At 43.4% G+C, this 26,341-nt stretch overlaps 1 protein-coding gene across 3 annotated transcripts in view; it reads left to right on the top strand.

Moving 5' to 3' along the window:
* Positions 1-26,341, top strand: part of LOC126174014 (peroxisomal acyl-coenzyme A oxidase 3) — a 192,559-nt gene that overhangs the window by 96,788 nt on the left and 69,430 nt on the right. Inside the window, exons 1-2 of one of the 3 annotated variants that reach the window (XM_049921003.1) lie at positions 23,297-23,736; positions 23,898-24,050. In XM_049921003.1, the coding sequence (XP_049776960.1) occupies positions 23,916-24,050 (135 nt within the window). In that variant the 5' untranslated portion in view covers positions 23,297-23,736; positions 23,898-23,915. Of the gene's footprint in view, positions 1-23,296; positions 23,746-23,897; positions 24,051-26,341 lie in introns of those variants that run through there. The other 2 variants (XM_049921001.1, XM_049921002.1) reach the window with 2 other exon arrangements.

The following is a 26,341-nucleotide window of genomic DNA, read 5'->3' as shown; positions in this document are numbered from 1 at the left end:
TCTTTCCTCGTATGGTCCAAATTTCATCTAGCCATGTTACTTGGCAGTGCACATCATGCGAAAGTTACTTTCGTCCGTAAGTTTTGCTCTCCAGTGTACTTTGCTCGCGGTGTCACGTGCCCGCTTCGCTACCAAGCAGCATCCCGAATCGCGACAGGCAGCGTTATAATGTTCTGGCACATTGATGTAGGTCATTTCGCAAGGATTACACTGTAAAAAAGCAGGCTTCAAACGTCACCTAAGTGATCGTGTATCACTCCGATTACCATGTGAGTAGACTTGGAGTTAACTTTGAATTCAAATTATTCGAATATGTTTGCAGAAAGTACTTCTGCTGAAATGAATTGGCACTCGCGATATTCGCATGAAGTTGGCAGTTTAGTCGGTAGAAGTTACTTCGGATCGTGGTGAACAGAGACGACAAAGATGGATGTACATGACTGGACTTGCTAGGCGGTTGCCATATCAAGCCGTTGAAACGCTGACTGCTTTTTGAGGGAAGATCGCTGCGCTGTTCATAGAATTCTGCGCCTCAGCTGGCTTGCTTCCCGTCATGGATAGAAAACCAGTCACCTGAACCGTAACGAACCAACTTCCAGCTCGTGGCTGAAAGCTACTATTAAAGCAGCATCCGACCAAGTTCAACCGAAGAAATGCGTCCCTTAGTGGAGATCATAATATTTAAATCCCTAGACGCGGAAATCTCTTAATTTTATATGCTAAGGAAGTTGTAACTTTGAGAACAGTTGTTTAACAGACAACTTATGACCGTATATTGTAACACTACATTTAGTCTCTGAGGTAATAATTTAATAATCTACATCTACATTTACATATATACTCCGCTAGCCACCAAGCGGTGTGTGGCGGAGGACACAATTCGTGCCAAAGTCATATTCCCCCCCCCCCCCCCCTCCACTGTTCCACTCGCGGATCGCGCGAGGGAAAAACGACTGTCAGAACGCCTCAGTATGAGCTCTTACTTCCCTTATCTTTGAATGATGATCATTACGCGATTTGAAAGTTGGTGGCAATAATATATGTTCTACATCCTCGGTGAAGATTGGATTTCGGAATTTAGAGAGCAGCGCCTTCTGTTTAGCGCGTCGTCTATCTGCAAGTGCGTCCCACTTCAAACTTTCTATGAGATGTGCTACGCTCTCGCGATGGCTAAATGTACCATTCACAAGTCTTGCCGCTCTTCTTTGGACCTTCTCAATCTCTTGAATCAGACCCAACTGGTAAGGATCCCATACAGACGAACAGTACTCTAAGACTGGACGCACTAACGTATTGTAAGCTATTTCATTTGTTGATTCTACCAATAAACTGCAATCTAGAGTTTGCGTTACCCGTTACTTGTGTAATCTGATCATTCCATTTGAGATCATTTCGAATAGTCACACCCAGATACTTGACTGATGTTACCGCTTCCAAAGACTGATCATTTATTTTGTACTCTTACATTAATGGGGATTTTCGCCTTGTTATACGCCGTAGATTACACTTACTGATATTGAGAGATAACTGCCAGTCATGCACTACCCATTTATTTTCTGCAAATCCTCATTGATTTGTTCGCAACTTTCGTGTGATACTACTTTCCTGTAGACTACAGCATCATCGGCAAACAGTCTAAGGCTGCTGTCAATACCATCAACCAGATCGTTTATGTAAATCTATTGTGTGCTCTCTCCACATGTCTTAAACCAATGGACAGATTTCAACCAAACTTGGTACACTTACTGTCAGGCAACGATAGCTGTGGGGATAAGAACCACCTACCTGTAACAATTCAGGACATATGCAGTCATAAACTAAGAGACGCGTGAAAGACTGCCACATCGTTCATTACGATTAAATTTATTACGTCTGTGCTACTATCTATATTCGCAACAAAATTCACCGCCTGTATCCACCTATGAAAGTACCTAAACAAATGCGTCATTGTACGACACATAGCCCAAGAGATATGACGTCATAATTTGCTGACAAGGGAACCTCCCCATCGCACCCCCCTCAGATTTAGTTATAAGTTGGCACAGTGGATAGGCCTTGAAAAACTGAACACAGATCAATCGAGAAAATAGGAAGAAGTTGTGTGGAACTATGAAAAAAATTAGTAAAATATACAAACTGAGTAGTCCATGCGCAAGATAGGCAACATAAAGGAGAACATAAACTCAGGAGCGCCGTGGTCCCGTGGTTAGCGTGAGTAACTGCGGTACGAAAGGTCCTTGGTTCAAGTCTTCCCTCGACTGAAAATTTTACTTTCTTTATTTTCGCAAAGTTATGATCTGTCCGTTTGTTCATTGACGTCTCTGTTCACTGTAATAAGTTTAGTGCCAGTGTTTCGCGACCGCATCGCAAAACCGTGCGATTAGTAGACGAAAGGACATGCCTCTGCAGTGGGAACCGAAAACATTTGATCCCAAGGTCATAGGTCAACCGATTCCTCCACAGGAAAACACGTCTGATATATTCTATACGACACTGGTGATGGCATGTGCGTCACATGACAGGAATATGTTGTCGACCCACCTAACTTGTACACTTAGCGAATGGGTAAAAAGATTCTTCTACCTTGCCCGATTTAGGTTTTCTTGTGGATGTGATAATCACTCCCAAAAAAGTGATGAAAACATAAGAGTTTGTCACATAAACTGAAAATAAAAAACTAAATTTTTCACTCGGGGGAAGACTTGAACCTCGGATCTCTTGTTCCGTAGCTGCTCTCGCTAACCACGGGACCACGGCGCTCCTAGACGTTCGTTCGCCTTGATGTTGCATATCTTCGCATGGACTACTCAGTTTGTATATTTTACTAATTTTTTTCATAGTTCCACACAACTTCTTCCTGTTTTTTCGATTGATCTGTGTTCAGTTTTTCAAGGCCTATCCACTGCGCCAACTTATAATCAAATCTGAGGGGGGTGCGATGGGGAGGTTCCCTTGTGAGGTGCGTGAAAAGACGTCGCATCATGCATGAAGTTTTGATGCATTTATTCTTGTCTACTACACTCCTGCAGTCGTGTCAGCTTAAGGAAATCTCTGCCAGCTCGTAACGCTTTTGACGGCAGTCAACTGTGTAGTGCAAACGGCTGCAACCGAAAACAATAGCCGTATATGGAGCTACGAAGGGGCGTTTCAGCAGAGACGTTTACAAAATCGGCATGTAGACACGCGAAGCAGCTGTACTTATACATTTGCACGTGACACATTTCCTTGCGCGACTGTTTCATAATTTCAAAGGTGTTTTCACGAATATATGCAAATGAATTTTTTTCGATATTGCACTACAAACACAGTTCATTTTTTGTTTGTTTCTTTTTCTAACAGAAATTTGGCAAAGTGAATATCCGTGCAATGCCGGGTTTGTCAACTAGTAAATGAATAAATAGTGAGGTCTCCAGTTACATGCAGAGCAAGTATGAGAACAGATCGTCACCGTTGCTAACTAATTGTAAGCAACTTTAGTTCACCTCAGTTTACAATGCATTTTCTGGGGTCTGAAATACACTCCTGGAAATGGAAAAAAGAACACATTGACACCGGTGTGTCAGACCCACCATACTTGCTCCGGACACTGCGAGAGGGCTGTACAAGCAATGATCACACGCACGGCACAGCGGACGCACCAGGAACCGCGGTGTTGGCCGTCGAATGGCGCTAGCTGCGTAGCATTTGTGCACTGCCGCCGTCAGTGTCAGCCAGTTTGCCGTGGCATACGGAGCTCCATCGCAGTCTTTAACACTGGTAGCATGCCGCGACAGCGTGGACGTGAACCGTATGTGCAGTTGACGGACTTTGAGCGAGGGCGTATAGTGGGCATGCGGGAGGCCGGGTGGACGTACCGCCGAATTGCTCAACACGTGGGGCGTGAGGTCTCCACAGTACATCGATGTTGTCGCCAGTGGTCGGCGGAAGGTGCACGTGCCCGTCGACCTGGGACCGGACCGCAGCGACGCACGGATGCACGCCAAGACCGTAGGATCCTACGCAGTGCCGTAGGGGACCGCACTGCCACTTCCCAGCAAATTAGGGACACTGTTGCTCCTGGGGTATCGGCGAGGACCATTCGCAACCGTCTCCGTGAAGCTGGGCTACGGTCCCGCACACCGTTAGGCCGTCTTCCGCTCACGCCCCAACATCGTGCAGCCCGCCTCCAGTGGTGTCGCGACAGGCGTGAATGGAGGGACGAATGGAGACGTGTCGTCTTCAGCGATGAGAGTCGCTTCTGCCTTGGTGCCAATGATGGTCGTATGCGTGTTTGGCGCCGTGCAGGTGAGCGCCACAATCAGGACTGCATACGACCGAGGCACACAGGGCCAACACCCGGCATCATGGTGTGGGGAGCGATCTCCTACACTGGCCGTACACCACTGGTGATCGTCGAGGGGACACTGAATAGTGCACGGTACATCCAAACCGTCATCGAACCCATCGTTCTACCATTCCTAGACCGGCAAGGGAACTTGCTGTTCCAACAGGACAATGCACGTCCGCATGTATCCCGTGCCACCCAACGTGCTCTAGAAGGTGTAAGTCAACTACCCTGGCCAGCAAGATCTCCGGATCTGTCCCCCATTGAGCATGTTTGGGACTGGATGAAGCGTCGTCTCACGCGGTCTGCACGTCCAGCACGAACGCTGGTCCAACTGAGGCGCCAGGTGGAAATGGCATGGCAAGCCGTTCCACAGGACTACATCCAGCATCTCTACGATCGTCTCCATGGGAGAATAGCAGCCTGCATTGCTGCGAAAGGTGTATATAGACTGTACTAGTGCCGACATTGTGCATGCTCTGTTGCCTGTGTCTATGTGCCTGTGGTTCTGTCAGTGTGATCATGTGATGTATCTGACCCCAGGAATGTGTCAATAAAGTTTCCCCTTCCTGGGACAATGAATTCACGGTGTTCTTATTTCAATTTCCAGGAGTGTACATATGCTTCTATATGCAACATTTTTCGTTAACTTCCTTACTAATCTTATGTAGTAGATACGCTGTCAAGACAACTCGTGGTTATAGAAGCCAGCGGTCGCCAGAATGTTTGCAATCTACGTAATGTAATATTGTCAATACTTGTAAACGAAATGTTTATGCATTTCAGGCCACTGAAGTTGCTCATAATAAGTAAAAGTGAAAGGTGAATGATGGAATGTAAATATTTTTATTGAGTTACACAAAGACGTAACCACAAAATACGTTTCTGCAATGAATTTGTCACTTGACGGCAGATATTACTTTCCATAAGCGGCCACTATCAATAAAATCATAAACAATGGTATACATAAAATATTATCAAGTATAGCCACACAGTTGGGCAGTTTTACGATTGTTTTCCACATCAGAATTTACAGGCGCATCACAACTGGGCAAAAACTAAAATCATGCAGTGTTAGCTAACACTGTCAAATGTGGAAAGTATAGTTATGCGTGGTCTTCTAGCAAATAAAACATGTTGTGTACTCTTGATATCTGTGTCTGAGACAGTGAGTTTCGTTGATTATAGCTGACCATCGGAATGTATTTCACTGACTATGAATTACGAAATCATGATTGACGCTTATACTGCATAGGAAACGCTGCGCTTCGTTTCCGTGGAGATTCATCTTTGCTGACGCGCGGTGTAGCCAGCCGGTGTAGGGCGCCTTGCCACGGTTCGCGCGACTCCCACCGTCGGAGGTTCGAGTCCTCCCTCGGGCATGGGTGTGTGTATTGATCTTAGCTTAAGTTAGTGTAAGTTAGGTTAAGTAATGTGTAAGACTAGGGACCGATGACCTCAGCAGTTTGGTCCCATAGGATCTTACCACCACCACCACCACTCATCTTTGCTATTCGGACACCAATAATGATGTATATAGCACCAGCTATATTAGTGTTGAAGATTGGAGCCTGAAGTTAGCGGTAAAGTAAGTCATCAACTCAGTTAAGCTCTTGTAATAGCCAATAAATCTTTCTGAAAAATGCTCAGTTCGTGTTTAAACGCAACTCATAACCCACTGTTAGTTTTCACTGGTGATTTAAACGTCAGCTATTCTGCTCAAGGATTTATGCAGTGCCTCCTACTGCAAATATACCAAGTCTACAGATAACACGCTTTTCATGTGTTGGGGCGACGCAAGAATGAATACGTTCTGACAGACTTGAAGGCAACGTCCTCCTACATAATATTCTTTTTCGTTTTTCTTTGGCTATATTTTGTGACATATGGTCTTGACGGTCATCATTAATTTGCAAAATCTATTGCTGTGGCTATGTAGTGTTGTGGAATTGAGAAAACAAACTGGAATGATCCTAAACAAACGTAGAAAACTAAACACATATTAGCCGTTATAACTGATCGATAAAGCCTCTAATTAAAAAGAATGTTAAAAGATATTCTCGGTGTTTTGCCGCGTCACATTTGATGGAGAAATTAGGATTTTGATTGCGTCTTCAACTGTCATCTTCACAAACTGTCTTCACTCACTGGGACCTCCGTAGAGGAGTTTTCACTCTCTGTTGTGTTGCTGAAGTTCTCAACACTTCTGTTTTCCTCATATTCATTGTGCGGTCTTCAAGTTTCCTTTGATATGTACGCTGTGAAGGTGTCTTAGCTGCTTAGGAATTTTTTATTTTATTCTTGTGACACGGTCGTTTGTGTAGGCAGCAGTCGTAGCAACGTTGTGTGGACGCTGTGGCGTATTTTGCTGGTTAGCACTCAGTTCACCATCGCGTTCTCTCGTAAAAAGTGCTGACAACCGTTCTGAACCGGGACCTTACCTTACTCGTCTTGCTTCTTGTTTTCCATGGAGGTTCGTCTACGGAAAATCTCTGGGAACGGGTGGAACGGTTTCTCGCTCTTCGTAGTGTTGAAATGTGTGTTTCCGCGCGGTAAAGGTTACACAGTAGCGGTGTATTAGAGATGAGAGCGCCCTCTGCAGAATGGCGCCGTTAAACAGCGGCGAGTACAAGCGCGAGGGAAGATCAGAAAGTGACGCACAATACTCTTATTACCAAAAAAATGAATAGGTAACAAAACAAAAAATAGCTTAGATCTTTTCCCTACTTTCTACACATTCACCAATGTCCGCACTACATATCTCCCATAGTGGTACCAGTTTCAATAAGCTCTGTTCATAAAAGTCCATTTAGTTGGAATATAGCCATCCGCGGACTGCTGATTATGCTTTCGCACCTGTCTCAAAGCGTTGGCTGGTTAGGAATTTCTTCGTGGAACCGAACAGATGAATCTCAGGTGGTGCAACGTCCGAATTGTATGCTGGGGAACCTCTCGCTCAGATTTGGCAGATTTCTCACGAACGGGAGCAGCAACATGGAGGCGAGCATTGTCATGAAGAAATTTAACACTATCAGCATTAATGTTGTGGCGTTCGTCACAAAGAGCACGACGCAACTTAATCAAAGTCTTAATGTAGACTGCAGCATTCACAGTGGTCCCGTTTTCAGCAAAGTCCACCCATAACACACCATGCATATCCCAGAACAATATCACAATCCACATTCTTAACAGATTCAGTCAGTTCGAATATTTTTCATTCTGAGGAACCAGGGTGTTTCCACTCCATAGAGGCCTACTTGGTTTCGGGTGTGCAGTGATACGCCCGCTGGAAGCAAATTGCATGCCTATGGAGTAAAGTCACAGTTTTGATACTGGACTCGTGACTACCTGTCAGAGACGGTCGAGAAATTGTCTGAAAGTGGTCCTGTGGGCTCTCTGCCAAGAACTTGGGTGTGAATTGCGGAGTGGTGATGTAGGTGAAGAAAATGAAGCATGATGGACGAACCAAAGATGATATAAGAAGCTCGGTAGCACAGGCAAAAAGAGCATTCCAGCTAAAAGAAATCTTTTAGTAGAACAATTTCCATGGCAATAGAGGGAGATGTAGACAGCAAAAGCGGCAGTAGCGCTCGACATTGGAATATAAGCAGAAAATAATTTAGATCTTTGGAGGATGGTGCTGCCCTGAGAGGAAGAGGTGGTTCTGTAAAGAAATTCGTGGCGGAGCACATCAAACCACTCTGGACACCGACACCCAAAGAAACAAAAAAATCTGATCTCAAGAGCTTCCTTGATGGTAGTATCCAGTAGGTCGGTGCGTGGTACAGGACTGTAGTCTCACCGAACATCATTCTGTGGTTGTTTGCGACACTGTATACGGCAACCACTGATGTGGAAAAAACTGCCGTGGCCTTTCAAAGAAACAATCTTGGAATTTGCCTTAAGCGGTTTGGAAAAGCGCGGGATTAGCCGGGCGGTCTTAGGCGCTGCAGCCAAGGGCGGTGCGGCTGGTCCCGGCGGAGGTTAGAGTCCTCCCTCGGGCATGGATGTGTGTGTTTGTCCTTAGGATAATTTAGGTTAAGTAGTGTGTAAGCTTAGGGACTGATGACCTTAGCAGTTAAGTCCCATAAGATTTCACACACATTTGAACATTTTGAACGGTTTGGAAAAGTCGCTGAACGCTTAAACAGAAATGGCTGGACGAGTTTTGAATCGCCGTCCGCCCTCCAATGTCTTACCACTACGCCACCTCACTTGATATTGTCTTTGGATTTGGCGGTACGTGGGCCGAGTCAGTTCAGTGACGTCATGGTTGTCGGCACCCGTGTGGCGATCAGCCTTGTAGCACAGGCTACATTTCTGGTGTCCTGTCTCTTGTCTTTTACATACCTAGTGCCGATTGCACTGTTTCAGTCCCTCCGCAGATATTAATGTTTCACAGTGGAGATCTAGTTTCGCTCTTGGTTTTATTTCGGGGTGGGGCTTAAAAAGTAAGAAAAAATCGGACAGAGAGCGGATATGAAGAGGAGGAAACGTGAGGCGGTATTACAGGCGAGAAACCGCGTAGCGAACTGCCGACTCAGCGTACTGCCAAGCGGTTGCGTGGGAAACTACTTGAGCCGCCTTCAGGTGTTTTGCTGGCACTGGCCACGTGTCTCGCCGTCTAGCTTTGCGTCGCTCTGCTAGCTCACAAGAAGACCACGCTTACTCGTCACCCCACATTACGTCCAAATTTATGGTATATTCAGGGCTTGGTCAGAAATAAGTAACAGAAGTGGGAGGTTTGAAAAAGTAAAAATTTTACCGCGGGTGGAACGAGGCATGAGTGATTTATGGTAGCGTAGCTTAGATACGTCAACGGTCGCAGTGGTAACAACAGTTCCCTTCAGATCTCCGAAGTTAGGCGCTGCTGGGCTTCGCTAGCACTCGCTATTAGCGAGCGGCGTGCACGCAGCCCTTGTGAGACCAACGGAGGAGCTACTTTACTGAGAAGTGGCGGCTCCGGTCACGAGAGATGACAACGGCCGGGAGAGCGGTCTGCTAACCACATGACCCTCCGTATCCTCATCCAGTGAGGCCTGTCGGCTGAGTATGACACGGCGATCGGTCACCACCGTGGGCCCTTCCGAGGCTGTTCGGAAGGAGTTTAATTTTAATTTCAAGGCTGCAGCGGAAAGAGTACTGAACGGTATGAAAGCTCTGTTGGGTTGGGTCAGTATGCGCAATCTGTTTTTACGAGGGTTACTCCGAAAGAAATGCACACTATTTTTGTTAAAATACAGTTTTCATTCTGCATGTGTTAAAGTTTTACAGTGTGAAGATACATCATTCCTGCTTGTTTTCAATTTTAGTTCAACCTGTTCCCGTGAGTGGCGCTGTGACAGCATGTCTTCAAGATGGCTGCTACACTTGACGTTCGTTAGAAGCAACGTGCTGTCATAGAATTCCTGTGCTGTGAAAACAAGACTGTGAGAAACATCCACAAGAGGTTGAAACAGGTGTATGGAGATGCTGCTGTCGATCGCAGTACAGTTAGTCGGTGGGCAAGCAGGTTACGTGATCAAAGCGGGCACGGCAATATCGAGCATTGTCCTCGCAGCAGCAGACCTCGTACTGCACACACTCCAGACAATGTGCAGAGAGTTAACGAATTGGTGACTGCTGACAGACGCATCACAGTGAACGAATTGTCACGCTACGTTGGGTTAGGGGAAGGAAGTGTTTGCAGAATACTGAAAGTGTTGGCGTTAAAAAAGGTTTGTGCCAGGTGGGTTCCCAGGATGTTGACAGTGGCTCACAAAGAAACAAGATAAACGGTATGCAGCGAACTTTGGTAACAGTGCGAGAATGGTGGAGATGAATTTCTTGGAAGAATTGTGACAGGTGATGAAACAAGGCTCCATCATTTTTCACCAGAGACGAAGAGGCAATCAATGGAGTGGCATCATGCAAATTCACCCTAGAAAAAAAATTGAAACCCACACCTTCTGCTGGAAAAGTTATGACTACGGTGTTTTTTGATTCCGAAAGACTCTTGCTTGTGGACATCATGCCAAGTGGAACCACCATCAATTCTGATGCATATGTGATGACACTGAAGAAACTTCAAGCTCGACTGAGTCGTGTTTGACCACATCAACTAAAGCAGGATGTTTTGCTGTTCCACGACAATGGACGGTCTCATGTCAGTCAAAAAACCATGGAAGCTATCACAAAACCTGGATGGACAACAATGAAACACCCGCCTTACAGTCCTGACCTGGCTCCATGTGACTATTGGCTCCATGTGACTATCATCTCTTTGGGAAACTGAAAGACTCTCTTCGTAGAACAAGGTTTGAAGATGATGACTCCCTTGTGCACGCTGCCAAACAGTGCCTCCAACAGGTTGGTCCAGAATATTACCGTGCGGATATACAAGCGCTGGTTCCAAGATGGCGTAAGGCAGTTGAGAGGGATGGAAATTATGTGGAGAAATGAAAATATTGTTCCTAAAGGATGTATCTACACACTGTAAAACTTTCAAACGTGTAGAATAAAAGATGGATTAAAAAAAATAGTGTGCATTTCTTTTGGAGTGACCCTCGTATTATCAAGCTTTACCTTACTTACACTGCAAATAAACCGAAATTGTGCTCGATGCATATACTGTATTAATTATCATTTTCATATACGGCATGAAAGTGAAAGTGAAAGACAAAGGAAGATTTGGAGTTGCAAATAAATTTCTAAGAAAGCATTGTACTTACAGCATTCACGAGGACAATGCAGCACTGCGATGCCTATTCTTGATCAACAGCCTTCAAAACTGTTCTTACCTCATCAGAGAGAAAAGGTATCTCATTACGAGAAAACTCCATCGACATTTCGCTGTACATCGCCAACTATTCTCGCCAGTATTTAGCAAATGATGCGTTGAGCGTGGTTTGCTGCCAAACTGTGCGATGACAGAGAACATTTTATGAAAGTAAACCAACTCTTTCAATAGAGGCTTTAAAACAACCATAAATTATAAAAATGCGAGGGGTATAACGTCTGCAGCATGCCGAGAAAATTACTGCTTCCCCCCTTTTTGCGATGAATATTACTCCAGCACGTGCAAATCATCAACCGTAAAATAATGAAGTAGCTATTTTACATACAAAGTTCACGTGTACGCTTACAACCCCTTCCTGGAAATTTATTTACAATCTCAAATTTTCATTTGCCTTTACTTTTCATGCATTTAATGAAAATGTTAATAAATACAATATGTGTTTTGGTACAGTGTGATTAACGTAAATATTGAAAATAAACAAAGCTGCCGTACTCGGACTCGACCCCACGATCCACGTATCGTCCTGCACTCTTTCCGTTGCACCAACCGTCGCCTGGAAACAACGCTAACATAAATGGCTTGTGCTTCGCCCGACCTGCACCAAAACCGCGATTTTCTTTTCTAAACGCTCGACAATCTGTCACTTCTGTCACTTTCATTTCTGGCCAGACCTTTCATAAACCATAAATCTGAACGAAATCGGTAATGACGAGTGGCAGTCTCCTTGTCACGTTCACATCGTGTCAACCAATCCGCTCTGTTACACTGACGCTGCATTTGTCTCGACGCACCCTTTCAGCTTTTCACGGCGTAATTAATAGCCCATTAAGTTTCAGGCATGCAGCCACGCAAATTCCAACTCGTCCACTGATACTTCGGTTGCGTATTTTCCGACGTCTTGGCTAACCCCGAGGAAGGCCGGACGATACGCCGCCGAAACATCAGTGGACGAGTTGGAGTTTGCGCGGCTGCATATTTGAAAATTGATGGATTATGTATTCGTTTCAATCCTACACCTGCTAGCACCTTTTTCTGGTGCACTTCACATTTCCGTCGCGACGTAGTGTTTAGCAGGTTAATTCTCTCTTTACGTCTTATTGGTCTAGATGAAGCTCTGAGAGAGCTCGCTAAAGTTAAGACAAGTGGAATGTGAGCCCAGAGTAGTTATGTTGCGGTTTTAGACTTTACTGGTTACTTCTGCCTACATTCACAAAACTTTAGAGACATGAAGGACCACTGAAATCATGACATATTAAAGTGATGATCTGCCCAAAACGGATGAGACAACAGAGGTCCTTGGAACCAGAATACAAAAATGACGTATTTAAGAATTTCATGAAATGTATATAAGCAGTAACAACTATAGAAAAACCAAGATCAGAATATTCAGTGCATATGTGAAATATTTTCCGTTACAAGAGTATGAAAATGGTAATATATTTCTTACCAATTCAGAATGATAGTATTCGTTGCTCCAAAGGATCTCCAATGTCTGATGGCCAAAGTCAATGAAGTCAAATGAAGAACTGTGGAAGACTCCCGTGCAAAAGACAAGTTAATACAGAAATAATGTAGAGATCTGCTGTAACAGAATAGAAATGTTTTGGGTCAGGTTTCATATGAAGAGAACGCAAAATTCCTAGTGGAAATCTATATTCGTGTCATGTTTCCCGGAGTCCTCAGAATTAGAGCTATCGTTATTTTAAATCTATATTAATGACATGTCTTCCATACTCTCATACTGCAATTATCATCTTTATGTGGATCACTTCAGCCTTATCCCAGCGACAGACAAAGAAGTCAAACAGCAGCTATAAATTCCATTAATGAAGATTTCCAATCTACATAATATTAGCCCAACAAAATCGAACTCAGACCGAACTCTTCTAAATCCCTGGTTATCCTCATAGTCCATCAACATCTTATCAGTTCATATCTGCGCGATTCCTTGCACACGTCATTCTGAAAAGGATATAAATCCCTCTCGCTTCCTCAGTCAAATATTTTTGTGCAATAGTGGATCATCACTTAAAGTGGAGTGAAAGTGCTTCATTCTCATTCATATAACACCCCCCCCCCTAAGTGGAGTGAAAGTGCTTCATTCTCATTCATATAACACCCCCCCCCCCCCTCAATTGTATAGGTGCCGCTATAGATTCCCGAGTTCCAAAAATAGCTTATCGCTTGAAATAGTCAACAGTAGCTCCACTTCTCACCTATTCCATATTACACATGTTTTTATTTATTAGCTCCTTTTCTATTACTGTGTGTTTTCTTCCTGTCTTTGTAAGCTTTGGTTATATTATAGCTATTACAAGTAACACAGTTATTATTAATTAAACCGTTATATTACTCTCGCGTATGTCTTTGTCGCTTGAAAGTATGTATGTCTGTACTATAAGCCGTAACGTGTTGGTCTGATCTAAGGGAGAGTATGCAAACTATAATCTTAGCAGGACAGACAAACCAATAAATTAATAAAAGTAGAGGAATTTAGGACATGCACAAAGGAAATGAAATGGCGATTCTGATAGGGAAGTCTAGGACTAGTGAACCTGGTAGAATGAAACAGAACGGACCAAGAGGCACATGGAGACGCTCCATTGACGAGGCGTTCTCAGACGAAGAAAATAACTGGAAGAGAGAAAAAATTTAGGTATTTCATGTATGCTGTAAACAGGAGTTGGTGGTGGTCGTGTTAACGCGATATGGGCTGGATCCGTCATTACAGAACTCTCAGTTCTTTTCCGCCTGATTTCAGTGAGCAAGAAGTGTGATAATGGAAGGACCAAATGGAAAAATCGTGTGTGATCGCTTCCAGTTCCTGCAATTGGCTTACAGGCAAAGGATGACTGACAAGTTCGTGGCGCCCTCCATCGGTAATGTTGGAAATCAGTATGGTGTTGACCCACCCTTAGCCCTGATGACAGCTTCCACTCTCGCAGGCACACGTTCAATCAGGTGCTGGGAGGTTTCTTTGGGAATGGCAGCCCATTCTTCACAGAGTGCTGCACTGAGGAGAGGTATCGATGTCGGTCGGTGAGGCCTGGCTCGAAGTCTACTTTCCAAAACATCCCAACGGTGTTGTATAGGATTCATGTAAGGACACTGTGCAGGCTAGTCCATTACAGGGATGTTAGTGTCGTGTAACCACTCCGCCGCAGACCGTGCATTAGGTACAGGTGCTCGATCGTGTTGAAAGTTGCAATCACCATCCCCGAATTGCTCTCCAACAGTGGGAAGCAAGGTGCTTGAAACATCAACGTAGGCCCGTGCTGTGATAGAGCCACGCAAAGCAACAAAGGGTGCAAGCCCCCTCCATGAAAAACACGACCACACCATAACACCACCGCCTCCGAATTTTATTGTTGGCACTATGCAAGCTGGCAGATGACGTTTACCGGGCATTGGCCATACCCATACCCTGCCATCGGATCGCCACATTGTGTACCATGATTCGTCACTCCACACAACGTTTTTTCCACTGTTCAGTCGTCCAATGTTTGCGCTCCTTACACCAAGCGAGGCGTCGTTCGGCATTCACTGGCGTGATGTGTGGCTTATGAGCAACTGCTAGACTACGAAATCCAAGTTTTCTCAGCTCCCGCCTAACTATTATAGTACTTGCAGTGGATCCTGATGCAGTCTCGAATTCCTGTGTGATGGTCTGGATAGATATCTGCCTATTAGACATTACGACCTCCTTCAACTGTCGGCGGTCTCTGTCAGTCAACAGACGAGGTCGGCCTCTATGCTTTTGTGCTGTACGTGTCACTTCACGTTTCCACTTCACTATCACATCGGAAACAGTAGACCTAGGGATATTTAGAAGTGTAGAAATCTCGCGTACAGACGTATGACACAAGTGACACCCAATCACCTGACCACGGCCGCGCGGAGTAGCCGCGTAGTCTCAGGCGTCTTGTCACTGTTCGGGCGACTACCCCCGTCGGACGTTCGAGTCTTCCCTTTGGCATGGGTGTGTGTGTGTTGTCCTTAGCGTAAGTTAGTTTAAGTTAGCTTAAGTAGTGCGTAAGCTTAGGGACCGATGACACCAGCAGTTTGATCCCGTAAGATCTTACCACAAATTTCCAAAATTTTTTACCTCACCACGTTCGAAGTCCGCGAGTTCCACGGAGCGTCACATTCTGCTCTCTCACGATGTCTAATGAGTACTGACGTCGCTGATATGGAGTACCTGGCAGTGGGTGGCAGCTCAATACACTTAATATGAAAAACGTATATTTTGGGGGGTGTCTGCATACTTGTTATCACATAGTGTATTTGGCCAGAGCGAGTGAGCAGTTGTGGCTTCCAATCTTGACACAAGAATGCGCTAGAGTGTTAAGGGTTAGATCCCAGATCTACCTTGGTAGTGAGCAATCCATCAGATGGAGACATTGAGTTCGACGATCCTCTTCAAGCTATTTGAAAGTATCAGGCTATGAGCCAGAACAGGATTTCATCCTCTTTCTTTCATTCCACAGTAATCCGTAATAACAAAATCACAACATGCAGTGGAAAAGAACACTCTGGAATCATTCATAATACACTTGGTGGCTGTCCTAAGAGTAATCAGGCTTATTTTCTCTTATATTTCAGTGTATATGCAATGATTACATGGTTCATACGACGCCCATTGTCAACGGAAAGCGTCGGTTTGTTTCCCAGTACTAACAAAGTGATTTTTACATCGGAGTTTTACCACAGATAAGTTTTGCGCGACATTCGTTTTATCGATATGTATTAAGAGGGACAGTAAAACACTAAGAATAATGAATACTCCAGTAATGACTGAGTAGCGTACCTGCTAGGCCAGGGCTTCACAACATAATATGCTCGCGGAGCAAGCTGTGAGCAGCAAGGTGCGAGCACGGAGCAGCGCGAGCACGCTACCCCCACTACCGGACCAGAGCGGAGAGTGGGGAAAGTCACGTGGGGCACACAACAGCTGCCGCCAGTCAATGTAAATCCGCGGCCACCTGCAGGGATATCACTCACGAATTATTACTGCGACAAATGAAACAAATAAAGGAGAATGTACACATGCCACATAATTTTATTAGCTTAGTGTATCCCTCTACATTCGCATTAATTTGTGAACTGTTACACAATAAAAGGTGTCACTGAAGTGTGGGATTCTCGGTTATATTGTACTTTTTGCCCTTTACAATTGCGTCTATGTTCGGAGTAATTGTTCTTGTGCATTTTAGGCGCAGCGTGCAGTTTAAATTTCGATCAGACAATGCGTTTCTCAGGTGCGTCTTGTTACATTTCATTGCAGAGAACAGTTGTTCACAAACATACGTGGAACCGAACATTGATATTATTGTAGCCGCCAGTTTGTGCAAACGAGGAAATCTATCCTGAGGGAAGTGTCTGTAGAATTCCAAAATGTTTTTGTTGTTCTGAAATTTGTCTCTGTATTCTGTCACACTGCAGGTCAATAATTTCTTGCTGCAGCTCAGGACGAATCTCTTAAATATTCGCTGAATATGGAGAGAACAGATCAAAATCACTGTCTAGTGCTGTCAGATCTTGAAAGCGCTGATCAACTAAACTATGTGAATAACGTTCACAGTCTTTGTGAACATCTTGCATGGATGATAATTTAGGAAAATGAGCTAGGTTTCCTGTGTCAATTTCATTTTAAAAGCTCGTATTCGATCTATGAAATGAGTAATTAGCAGATCTTTACCTTGTACTAAAATGTTCAAAGCATTCAGATGGCTAGTTAAATCTGCTAAGAACGCGAGATCACATTCAAACGTGCGCGCGCATTTCCCCTCCCTCCCCTCCCTCCCTACTCCGCGACCTTGCACCTGCTCGCGAGCACGTGCCTGAGCAGACGCGAGTACTCGCGCTCAAAACCGGCCAGTTGTTAAGCCCTGTGCTAGGCTGTAGCAGACTGCGCGGGACTGGGCGGCGCATGACCCTGTGCTGGAGTACCTGTTATTCTTCTTGTTTTCCAGTCCCTGTTAATACATATCGATAAAACGAATGTCGCACTGTACTAGTTTGTAACTGTTCTATCGAATGGGAACGTAAAACTCTGCCTTAAAAATCATTTTGTTTGAAATGGGGAAACAAACCGACGCCTTCTGTTGGCGTCACTTCAAACACGTGATGAGTGTTATTTTTTTGGGCTGACTCAAGCTACACTCTGCAAAAATGAAATTGCAAATACCTGCCGAAGCACCAGAGAAAATGCGCCGGACGACTCCGGGCTGTGGTCACAATGACACACTGACAAGGGGATTCCGCAGACGGCCGACATCAGCCGAAGGCGGACGATGTTTTCAAATTGGTACGCTAGAAAGTGCGTGATCACTTAGATACTTCGAACTTTGGTCATATCAGCCGACGTTCTCACACACTAACTGTGGACTCTGAGAAACTTGTTAGTTCAAGAAAGACGGAGTTTATGGCGTCTCAAGGATAAGAAATCTCGTAATCGGGATGTAACTCGGAATCTATGCAGTGAAATCGCAGCTTTATTGACAAGCACAAGTAGGCGAAATCTTTTATCAGAAATTTTAGGCATAAATTATAATCTCAAGAAATACTTTGTTCGTGTGATAGGGGTGGCGTATTTATGCCTAAAGTTACTGCAGTGGATCATAGCTGGGTTGTGTTACGAGGGTATTAGCTTTCTACGAATTATAATCACTGCTTACTGGTGTTTTTGTGCCAGTAAGGTGGTGATTCTATTTTATGAGGTAGTTTACAAATGTGTTGTATATGTGACTACGAAGTCTTTCGCGACGGAGTCCTTGCATAAAAAGTTCTGTTTACTTGCCGCGTCAAATTTGGATAAAATCCCAAGCTTTGTATATGTTTCCACTTTTCAGTGGTTTAGGAGTTTAGAGTACCTTATTCTAAAATTTATGTTTGTCTTTCACATGTATGCTGAAATACAATCATTGAATGTTAATTGACAGTGGCGGCTGCTGTGTAATAGCACAAGAGGCCGTGAACACCCTAACTTTCGATAACTTGCTGATTTATCGGTTATTTTTCTTTGAATGCTTTTAATCGTAATATAGATGCTACAATCTGAAAGATACGGTAGTTAAATTTACGGCGCTACTGTTCCTCTAGACTTCGAGAAACTTGGCATCAGGGTCGTGAGCACATCTACAGTTGTGCACGCTTTAAGGAGTTTTCTCGCAGGCGCAACTCGTGTGACGTAAGTGCCTTATGGGCCAAATACATACGGATTTGATATAACAACATGCACGGTTCACAATGTGCACACATAGACCTTGCCACTCAACTAGAAGTTTACGTCAGTGCCGCCAGGTGGAGGTACACTGCGGCAGACTTTCACCCCCATTGGCTCGGCATAAATCTCGTTGGATGGTAGCCCACTCCTTAGATATGCTAATTCACTCACTAATATGCTGTAATAAAATTAGTCGGACGTCAGTACGTATTAAAGTTATACTGACAGTAAACCTATTTTGTGCGTTTCTGATTGAGCTGTAGTATATTAAGTTATGAAGTTTATCATACAGTAATCCATTTGAGGCGCTGACAAGGGAAACTCCGCATTGAACCCCCTGCACCCCCCCCCCCTCCCTCAGCCCCTCCCAGATCAGTTTCTTATATATCCGTAAAATTTGTTTTGTTATTTTATAAAATGAGGAAAGAATATGCAGTATTTGCCGCTTTCTTTCGCGACAAATAGAGCTCATTCACAAGCATTCGGCGTCCTTTTAATCGCGGAAGACGCAATTCAGCACTTCTGTTCAAGCATACAGAGGCGTTGTGACATCCATTCTGCCCAAGGAAGTCACACAATATTCTAACCTCCTTGATAAAATAGAGCCGGCCTCTGTGGCCGAGCGGTTCTAGGCGCTTCAGTCCAGAACCGCGCTGCTGCTCCGGTCGCAGGTTCGAATCCCGCCTCGGGCATGGATGTGTGTGATGTCCTTAGGTTAGTTCGGTTTAAGTAGTTCTAAGTTCTAGGGGACTGATGACCTCAGATGTTAAGTCCCATAGTGCTCAGAGCCATTTGAACCATTTGATAAAATATTCTTACCTAATCTAACCTAACCTCCTTGATCCCGCCAAAAACTGGGAAGGAAGATCGGACGCGCTATGACCAAGTTGCCGGCCGATGTTATCGGGCGGCCTCTGCTGATTTTGTCTGCGACCGTTGTCGGTGCCACTCTGAATACACGACAGACATCCCATCTACACATAGACTTAATATCAGGTCGGAGGAGCAATAGTAAATCACCTCTGCGAAAAGACCTCGCCGAGAACACTAATGCTTACTGGATGAATAAGTTGTTGGCTGACTTAAATGATTACGTACGGGACATAACGATCACAAGCTGGTCGTATGATAGGTTCCTGGAAATTTTCTTCAGTGTCTTTACGGAACTTCTTTACGACGTTCCCTTGGAACTGCAGGCAGTAGAAAGACGGCATTTGACATATAAAATGTATTCGAATACGAACAACCATCAGCTGTATAAGACAATGACGACAATGAAAATCTGTGTCGCACCGGGACTCGAACCCAGATTTCCAGCTTTAAGCGAGCGGTCGTCTTCTTTTCTTTTCTTTTTTTTTTTTTTTCATAAGGGCCGGAGAAAAGGGTCGGGGGCAAAGAGGGCAGGGATCGTCTTCCGAGACCTGACCTCAATGTCCCGTTCCCGCCTTCCCAGCGCCAAGGAAAGGAAAGGGGTTCGATAGGATCTAGGGAACTTTATTGGATCAAATTCACTTATATCTATTTATTTAGTTTTATATTATATGCATATATATTTAACGGGATCCTACTACCGCCACCAGAAGCTTCTGAGTCGTCTTCGCGTAAAATATGTAAGGGGGACTTCCTCTAAACCGTTTGCTCTGAGGATCAATCGTGTGCCGTGACTTATTTTTATGTGTGCCTGACGCTTCCCCATGACAGGACCTGCCGTAAAGCAGAATACAAACTAACTCTAGTACTCGGAACGCCCCAATGGGCAGGAGGATTCTCGAATAATGCGCCTAAATAGTTCGATAGTCGTGTGCGGTACAATGCACGGTGGCGGAATGCATCATGAGTCGTCAGGTGGACCCACAAGTCCAGAGCGTTTTCAGGAGCGGCTTACAAAATGTAATACAGCACCATGCCCTTCAGCCACTTGACGGCGTTCGTTCTTTTAGTGGGTAAATAAGTGGTATCTGGGTGCAGGAGTTCGTCCGGCGTGACAGACTCTGGCTGTCGTCGCAACAGGAGCACCAGCATACGTTGTACAAGACCCCAACATCTGCCTACCACAGCACATGTCAGGCGATGCGCATCCGAATCGACTACGGCACAGTGCGGACCCAAAGGGTCGTCGGTGAGATGGATGGATTAAACGCTGTGGCTGTCCGTGCTCGACTCACAGCTAGACCCAAACTTACGTATCTCTTCGTTCCTGTATCACAAGCTGTACTCGTACACAGTTATGTAATTCGCGATCAGGGGACGACATTTTTAATTGAAAGACGCTGCCTGTTGTCGGCGTATCGGCGCGTAAATACGATATTGCGGTGTCTGTGTTGTAAAGAAGTACCTTGCAATGTTTATTCGGACACGCATTCGCCTGGCTCAGCGTGTCTGCAGAGCTCCGTGGCTTCCGTGCCAATCCTAACTTCCCTCTTCCTGTTCTTTCTCTCTGGCGCTACCGGTACGTTAAGGTTATTGTTTAATTAACACTGGTAGAAACAGACGGGCAGTTTATCGAATAATGTCTACAACCTTCAGAGGCGATAACAGGGAGCGCGGAATTTTACAATGAGCCAGAGTAAACATTTTCATCTACGTCTACGCCGGACGCTGCCTTACTGTGCGTGGCGGATGGTATTTTGGTACTCCCTTCTTCCTCTTTCCACTGGCGAGTGGCGCGTAGATGGAACGTTTGTCGCTAAGCCTCCGTGTGATGTCTAATTTCTCTGATTTTATTCGTGGTGGTAGTTTCGTGAGACTTATTTTCAGGAAATAATATGCTGCCCAGGTCTTCTTAGAACGTACACTCTCGTAATTTAATTAATAAACCTTTCCGTGATGCACGACGCCTCTCTTGCAGCATCTGCCACTGTGGTCTCCGCAATGATCCGTCGTTATTCGTAAACATTTTATGAGTAGCTCGGTACTCCCTTATTCAGCCACAGAATGCGGATCTTCACAACAGGAATGAAACGTCTCACAGTGCAGTAGACGCTGCTTTGGTCATTGATGCTCACGTGATCAAGAAGAAAAACGTTCACCATACCGCCATTTGAAGCCTGCAAAATTTTGAAATGTTTTTATTTACAGTAGAAGGAAGAAGAGAGGAAGTTAAGGAAACGTCCTCTCCATTTCGAAACCATTAGAGATGGGTACTGGCTCAGATTCTAAAATTATGGGGCAGGTATAGATAGGCCTGACCTCTTCAAAGGAACCATCACGTATTCACTTGAAGGTATTTTAGGGTAACCATGCAAAATGTAAATCAGTGTAGTAGCACAGGTGTTTTAATATGATACCGAATATGATTCTACTACCCTAACCACAGCACCACCTCGCCTGATAACTGAGCAATACGCTATCTATTAGTTAATAAAAAATGGCTCTGAGCACTATGCGACTTAACTTCTGAGGTCATCAGTCGCCTAGAACTTAGAACTACTTATACCTAACTAACCTAAGGACATCACACACATCCATGCCCAAGGCAGGATTCGAACCTGCGACCGTAGCGGTCGCCCGGTTCCAGGCTATAGCGCCTAGAACCGCACGGCCACTCGGGCCGGCATCTATTAGTTAATAAACAGAATTATTACAGTATCTGCTGTTTATACCAGAACTACCGACCTTAAATGTTTCTTGTGGGATGTCTCAGAAAACACTTGTTGCCATAAACGTAACTTAGCAACAGAAAATATTGTAAACATTAGCTTAGCTACCAAATTTGATTCAGTGACAGCATTCGTCCGTTTGGGAAAGAGCCGAGGTACCTGGTAGGTAAGAACTGCCAATAATTTTAAGGAGAACCGTCTCGAACAGACGCTCGTCTCCTTGTCGATTTAACTGCTGTACTCTAGTTTCTTCCTGTTCAGAGTGTGCTGTTGTTCCGCAACCGTAATTCAGATATTAGTAGCCGCTCCAGTTACTAATATGATCCTTAACTAAGTCTATGTTACGTTTCGGCTTTCAATTCCCGGCCGTTTTCAAGTGGAGCTGAAACCTGTGTTGTGGTGAAGCAACGTCAAATGATCATGATCATTTAACTTAGCTTCACCATAGCGCAATATTCAGATCAACTTGAAAATGACACGGAAAGGCCAAAAGCGGACGTGGACTTAGGTAAAGATTATATTAGCAACCAGAGCGGGTATAAATTAATCACTGTAGTATTACGAGTTAAAGAACAGAAAACAGCAACGAAAATAAAGCAAATTACAGGCACAGCCGGTAGCTTCTGTACCCTTCTGCCAGATTTGAGCTACTGCCATCAGTTCAGATACCAGAGCTCGTGGAGGCGTGGATTGTAAGTATTATTTCTCTCCGTGGTGTAGATTCATCAATCATTACTATAATTAATTACCATAACTAAAAACTTTCTTCTGCAATACTTCATTAATTAACAGTAGGTTACATTTTCGCAACTGTGCTATTTTCTCCAATAGCAAATACTTTCTAGAAGTACTACAGATTCCCCCCCCCCCTCACCTTTTTTTTCGCGCCGGCTGGAACTTCATCATATTTTACATATGGTATCTTATTGTTGTTGAATGACACAGAGGCCGCTAAACCAATGAATCTGAACTTGGTTTTGTGATGTGTCGGCTTCTTCAACTCTGCCATTTCATGGCGCAGCAAAAAAATTATACCCGTATCGTAAAATAAATAACATCGAGCAACAGAACGTATATTGATTTACAAAAATTAATGTTTTTGATCTATGAATGCTATACAACACTTTCATTCACTTTTGAATATCTGTGCTTGTAATACGCAAATGTGAACAACAACCTTACGCTATCATAAGAAGCGTATTTTTTTCTTCAAACACTAGTGACATTGTCATAAGGGTTGCATGGGTTTTTCAACAGGTGTAAAAGTCGTCACGTGAGCACATACTCGGTGGTTGAGATCTTCCCGCCAAATTCAATTTGCATGACTGAATTTGTAACAAACGAAAGACGCGATGCGTGACGGTAGTTGTCAATCAGTTAAAGTGGTAAAGTGGAGGCGTAACTGCTGAGCTAATTTCAGTTCTCTGTGGAAATGACGGCTCTATTATTGTGTGGACGAGAGAGAGATACAAAGAGAGTGCCAAGTGTGACGATATTATATTGGCCAAAATGTAAATCTCCGCAAAACATGTCCGTCCACCAGTTGCTTCAGCAAATTCCTGTGTCGCAGAAGAAGAGTTAGCTGATCTTTTTCTCATAAACTGATGCATAATCTTGTCGTTGTTACCTCTACGTAGACGTTCTCGTTACGTGTGGTTGTGTCAAAAATATGCAGGCATATACCTGAAAGTTTCGTCGCCGGTTTATTTTCTGTGTTTTCAGTACACACCCATTTAGCCCAGATCGTTTTCGTGATTTTGGTGATTACATTTATTATTTCCGTTGTGAAAGAGGACCGCATCCAGTACCGGTATTATATGTATGTTTAATTCTTCTTTCTTGTTGCACTCTTTTGGAACAATTTACAGTACTGTATCTCATTAACAAAGTAGACACCGTGCTTTTCTACCGGCTACTTAATAATTGATTTTTACTCTTTGAATGACATCTGTTTAATTTTTATTTTTACAGTGACATACAAACCGGAAGATGGCCCACGCGAATGATACAAGCTTTATACCAGACCTCCCATCAGGACCATTAGATGATTACAGGAGGAAAGCATCATTTGACTGGAAAAAGATGAAGTTGGTATTTGAAAATCCAGATGTACTGAAACTGAAGGTAGATGGAAAGAATTGTTTTCTTAATAAATACCTTTCATTTTGATATTTGCATCTAACCTTGTGTAATCAACTTCTCTGTTTTTTATTTTTGCATTTTGTTATCAATCAGTGCTTCTTCATAGAGTGCAGTGAACATTTGTGTGATCCAGAAATTTTAATGACGATCCACCAACAATGTTCTGCCTGTAGCATATAAGAAACTTGTAAAATTTATGCAGGAGATAGATGTAGTAATGGAAATTCAGGAATAGTCTACACACGGAGGAGCACTTGATTTTGTATATCCTGTAATGGAAACAGGTGACTGTGGAGGAGTAGGGAGGTTTGATGCATTTTAGAAATTCTAGTGTTAGACAAACTATTAGATCAAATAAAAAGTGGGAGGGAATAATTAAAATGTGCATTAAGTTGTTAAGAGCATATCTAGAAAGTGTTAGGTAACCAAAACACTCTGAAAGTAATAGAAGCATTGCGGTATTTATTTTTTGTAACATATTGTAGAAATAAAGTTTAATATATTGCTGGAAAAATTGGTTAATGTTAAGTTGGAAGTAGAAAGAAAGAAAAATACTGGAACATAGCTAACAGACTGGTGCTATTGATCTGAAAGCCTTGATGGGTAGTGTGGTCTGGAGAAAACTGTGTATTTGGCAAAATTAGATAACTATAGTGAAATTTGACTAAATATATTTTTTATCTCTAGGCTTCTGAGGTCAGTAGAGCCACAACACACTAATAAAAAGTATCTCATATATGATGAATGATAGGTATGAGTACTGCAGATGATAAAAATCTGTTGTTTATTATGAAATATTAACATGAATTAATTTCAGAGTGATGCACACAGTTTTTGCTTATCCCATATGAAATATTGTATGGTAACCATGAACTAAAATATGAGAGAAGTACGGACAGAATTACAATGCCACTAGCAAACCTCAAATTTTTTTATTTCTTCTCCCTGAATGTCAGTGCACTCACAAGATCACTACAATTGATGTCAGTCGTAGTGACAGCATGCACATATATTGCTCTGGAATTTTTACCAGTTATAACCAAATTTTTATGATATGAAGATTGGAATCAAAGCAGATAGTAATCTGAATTAGAATTTTCAATCAAGGCCAATAGAATTAGTATTAATATTCCGAAAATCTTTATTTCAAACAATGGAAAATCCAGGATGGAATGTAACAATATTATGAGAAGGAGAGTTGCTACTCGCCATATAGGAGAGATGCTGAGTTGCAGATAGGCACAACAAAACGACTCTCACAATTATAGCTTTCGGCCATTAAGGCCTTTGTCAACACTACACACACACATGCACACACAAACGCAACCTGCTTGTGCGTGCGTGCGTGCGTGCGTGCGTGCGTGTGTGTGTGTGTGTGTGTGTGTGTGTAATGGTCAAAAGCTATAATTGTGAGTGTCTTTTTATTGTGCCTATCTCTAACTCAACATCTCTGCTATATGGTGAGTAGCAACTTTCCTTGTCATAATATTGTTAAAATCTGTATTTTAAATTTTTAAGGTGCATTGTGATTTCTTTTGGTAGCTCAGCTGACATCTCACCTTAATTTCTTTTCTTGCGATACCTATTGGGTCATGATAAGCCTAACTTCAACTGTGACTTAGATTCCTGTTGTGCTCTTCGTGAGTGAATCTGCTCTGTGTAGTAATATATCCACAAGAGGTATCACGTCCAGCGAATGAAGTGGCAGTGCTAGCAAATAATGTGGCCATGCTAGGAGAGCCATCTTAATGTAGCCACTGACATGGTAATTGGTTCCAGAGGAAATCGTGGACTTAATTATTGTAGTGTTTGGTACACCTTATTTGAAATGTTATGTATTGTACTTTGTCATGAATTTTAGATTTTTTAAACTCTGTCTTGCTTATTTGTTAAATAAAAAGAAAGGATCACAAAATTTGCTCATGCTTAAGCCACAAATAGGATTCCATTTCTATCTCCCACAAAATTTTTCTATAGATTACCATGGATTTTCACTGCCTTAAATAAATATATTAATGTGCCCACTTTGCCACTTCAGTAAAATGTTGATTCATCATGAAGATTGTGTACAATAAAATCGTCTTCATTCAACCGCCTGATTTAAGATGTAAACATTTTGTCAGTACGCTTGATTCTGAAAAAAACTTTGTCTCTCGTGTATCATCATCTGAGACTTTTGGATAACTGATGATTTTTTTATGGTCTACTAAATTGCTGGTATCTACAAAACACTTGGGCCAGTAATAAGTAGTAAGTTTAATGGGAGGTTCTCT

Source organism: Schistocerca cancellata, chromosome 1, assembly GCF_023864275.1.
Source record: "Schistocerca cancellata isolate TAMUIC-IGC-003103 chromosome 1, iqSchCanc2.1, whole genome shotgun sequence".
Classification (NCBI taxonomy): domain Eukaryota; kingdom Metazoa; phylum Arthropoda; class Insecta; order Orthoptera; family Acrididae; genus Schistocerca; species Schistocerca cancellata.
The sequence above is the reverse complement of the archived record's forward strand: the minus strand, read 5'-3'. Positions and strand labels throughout refer to the sequence as shown.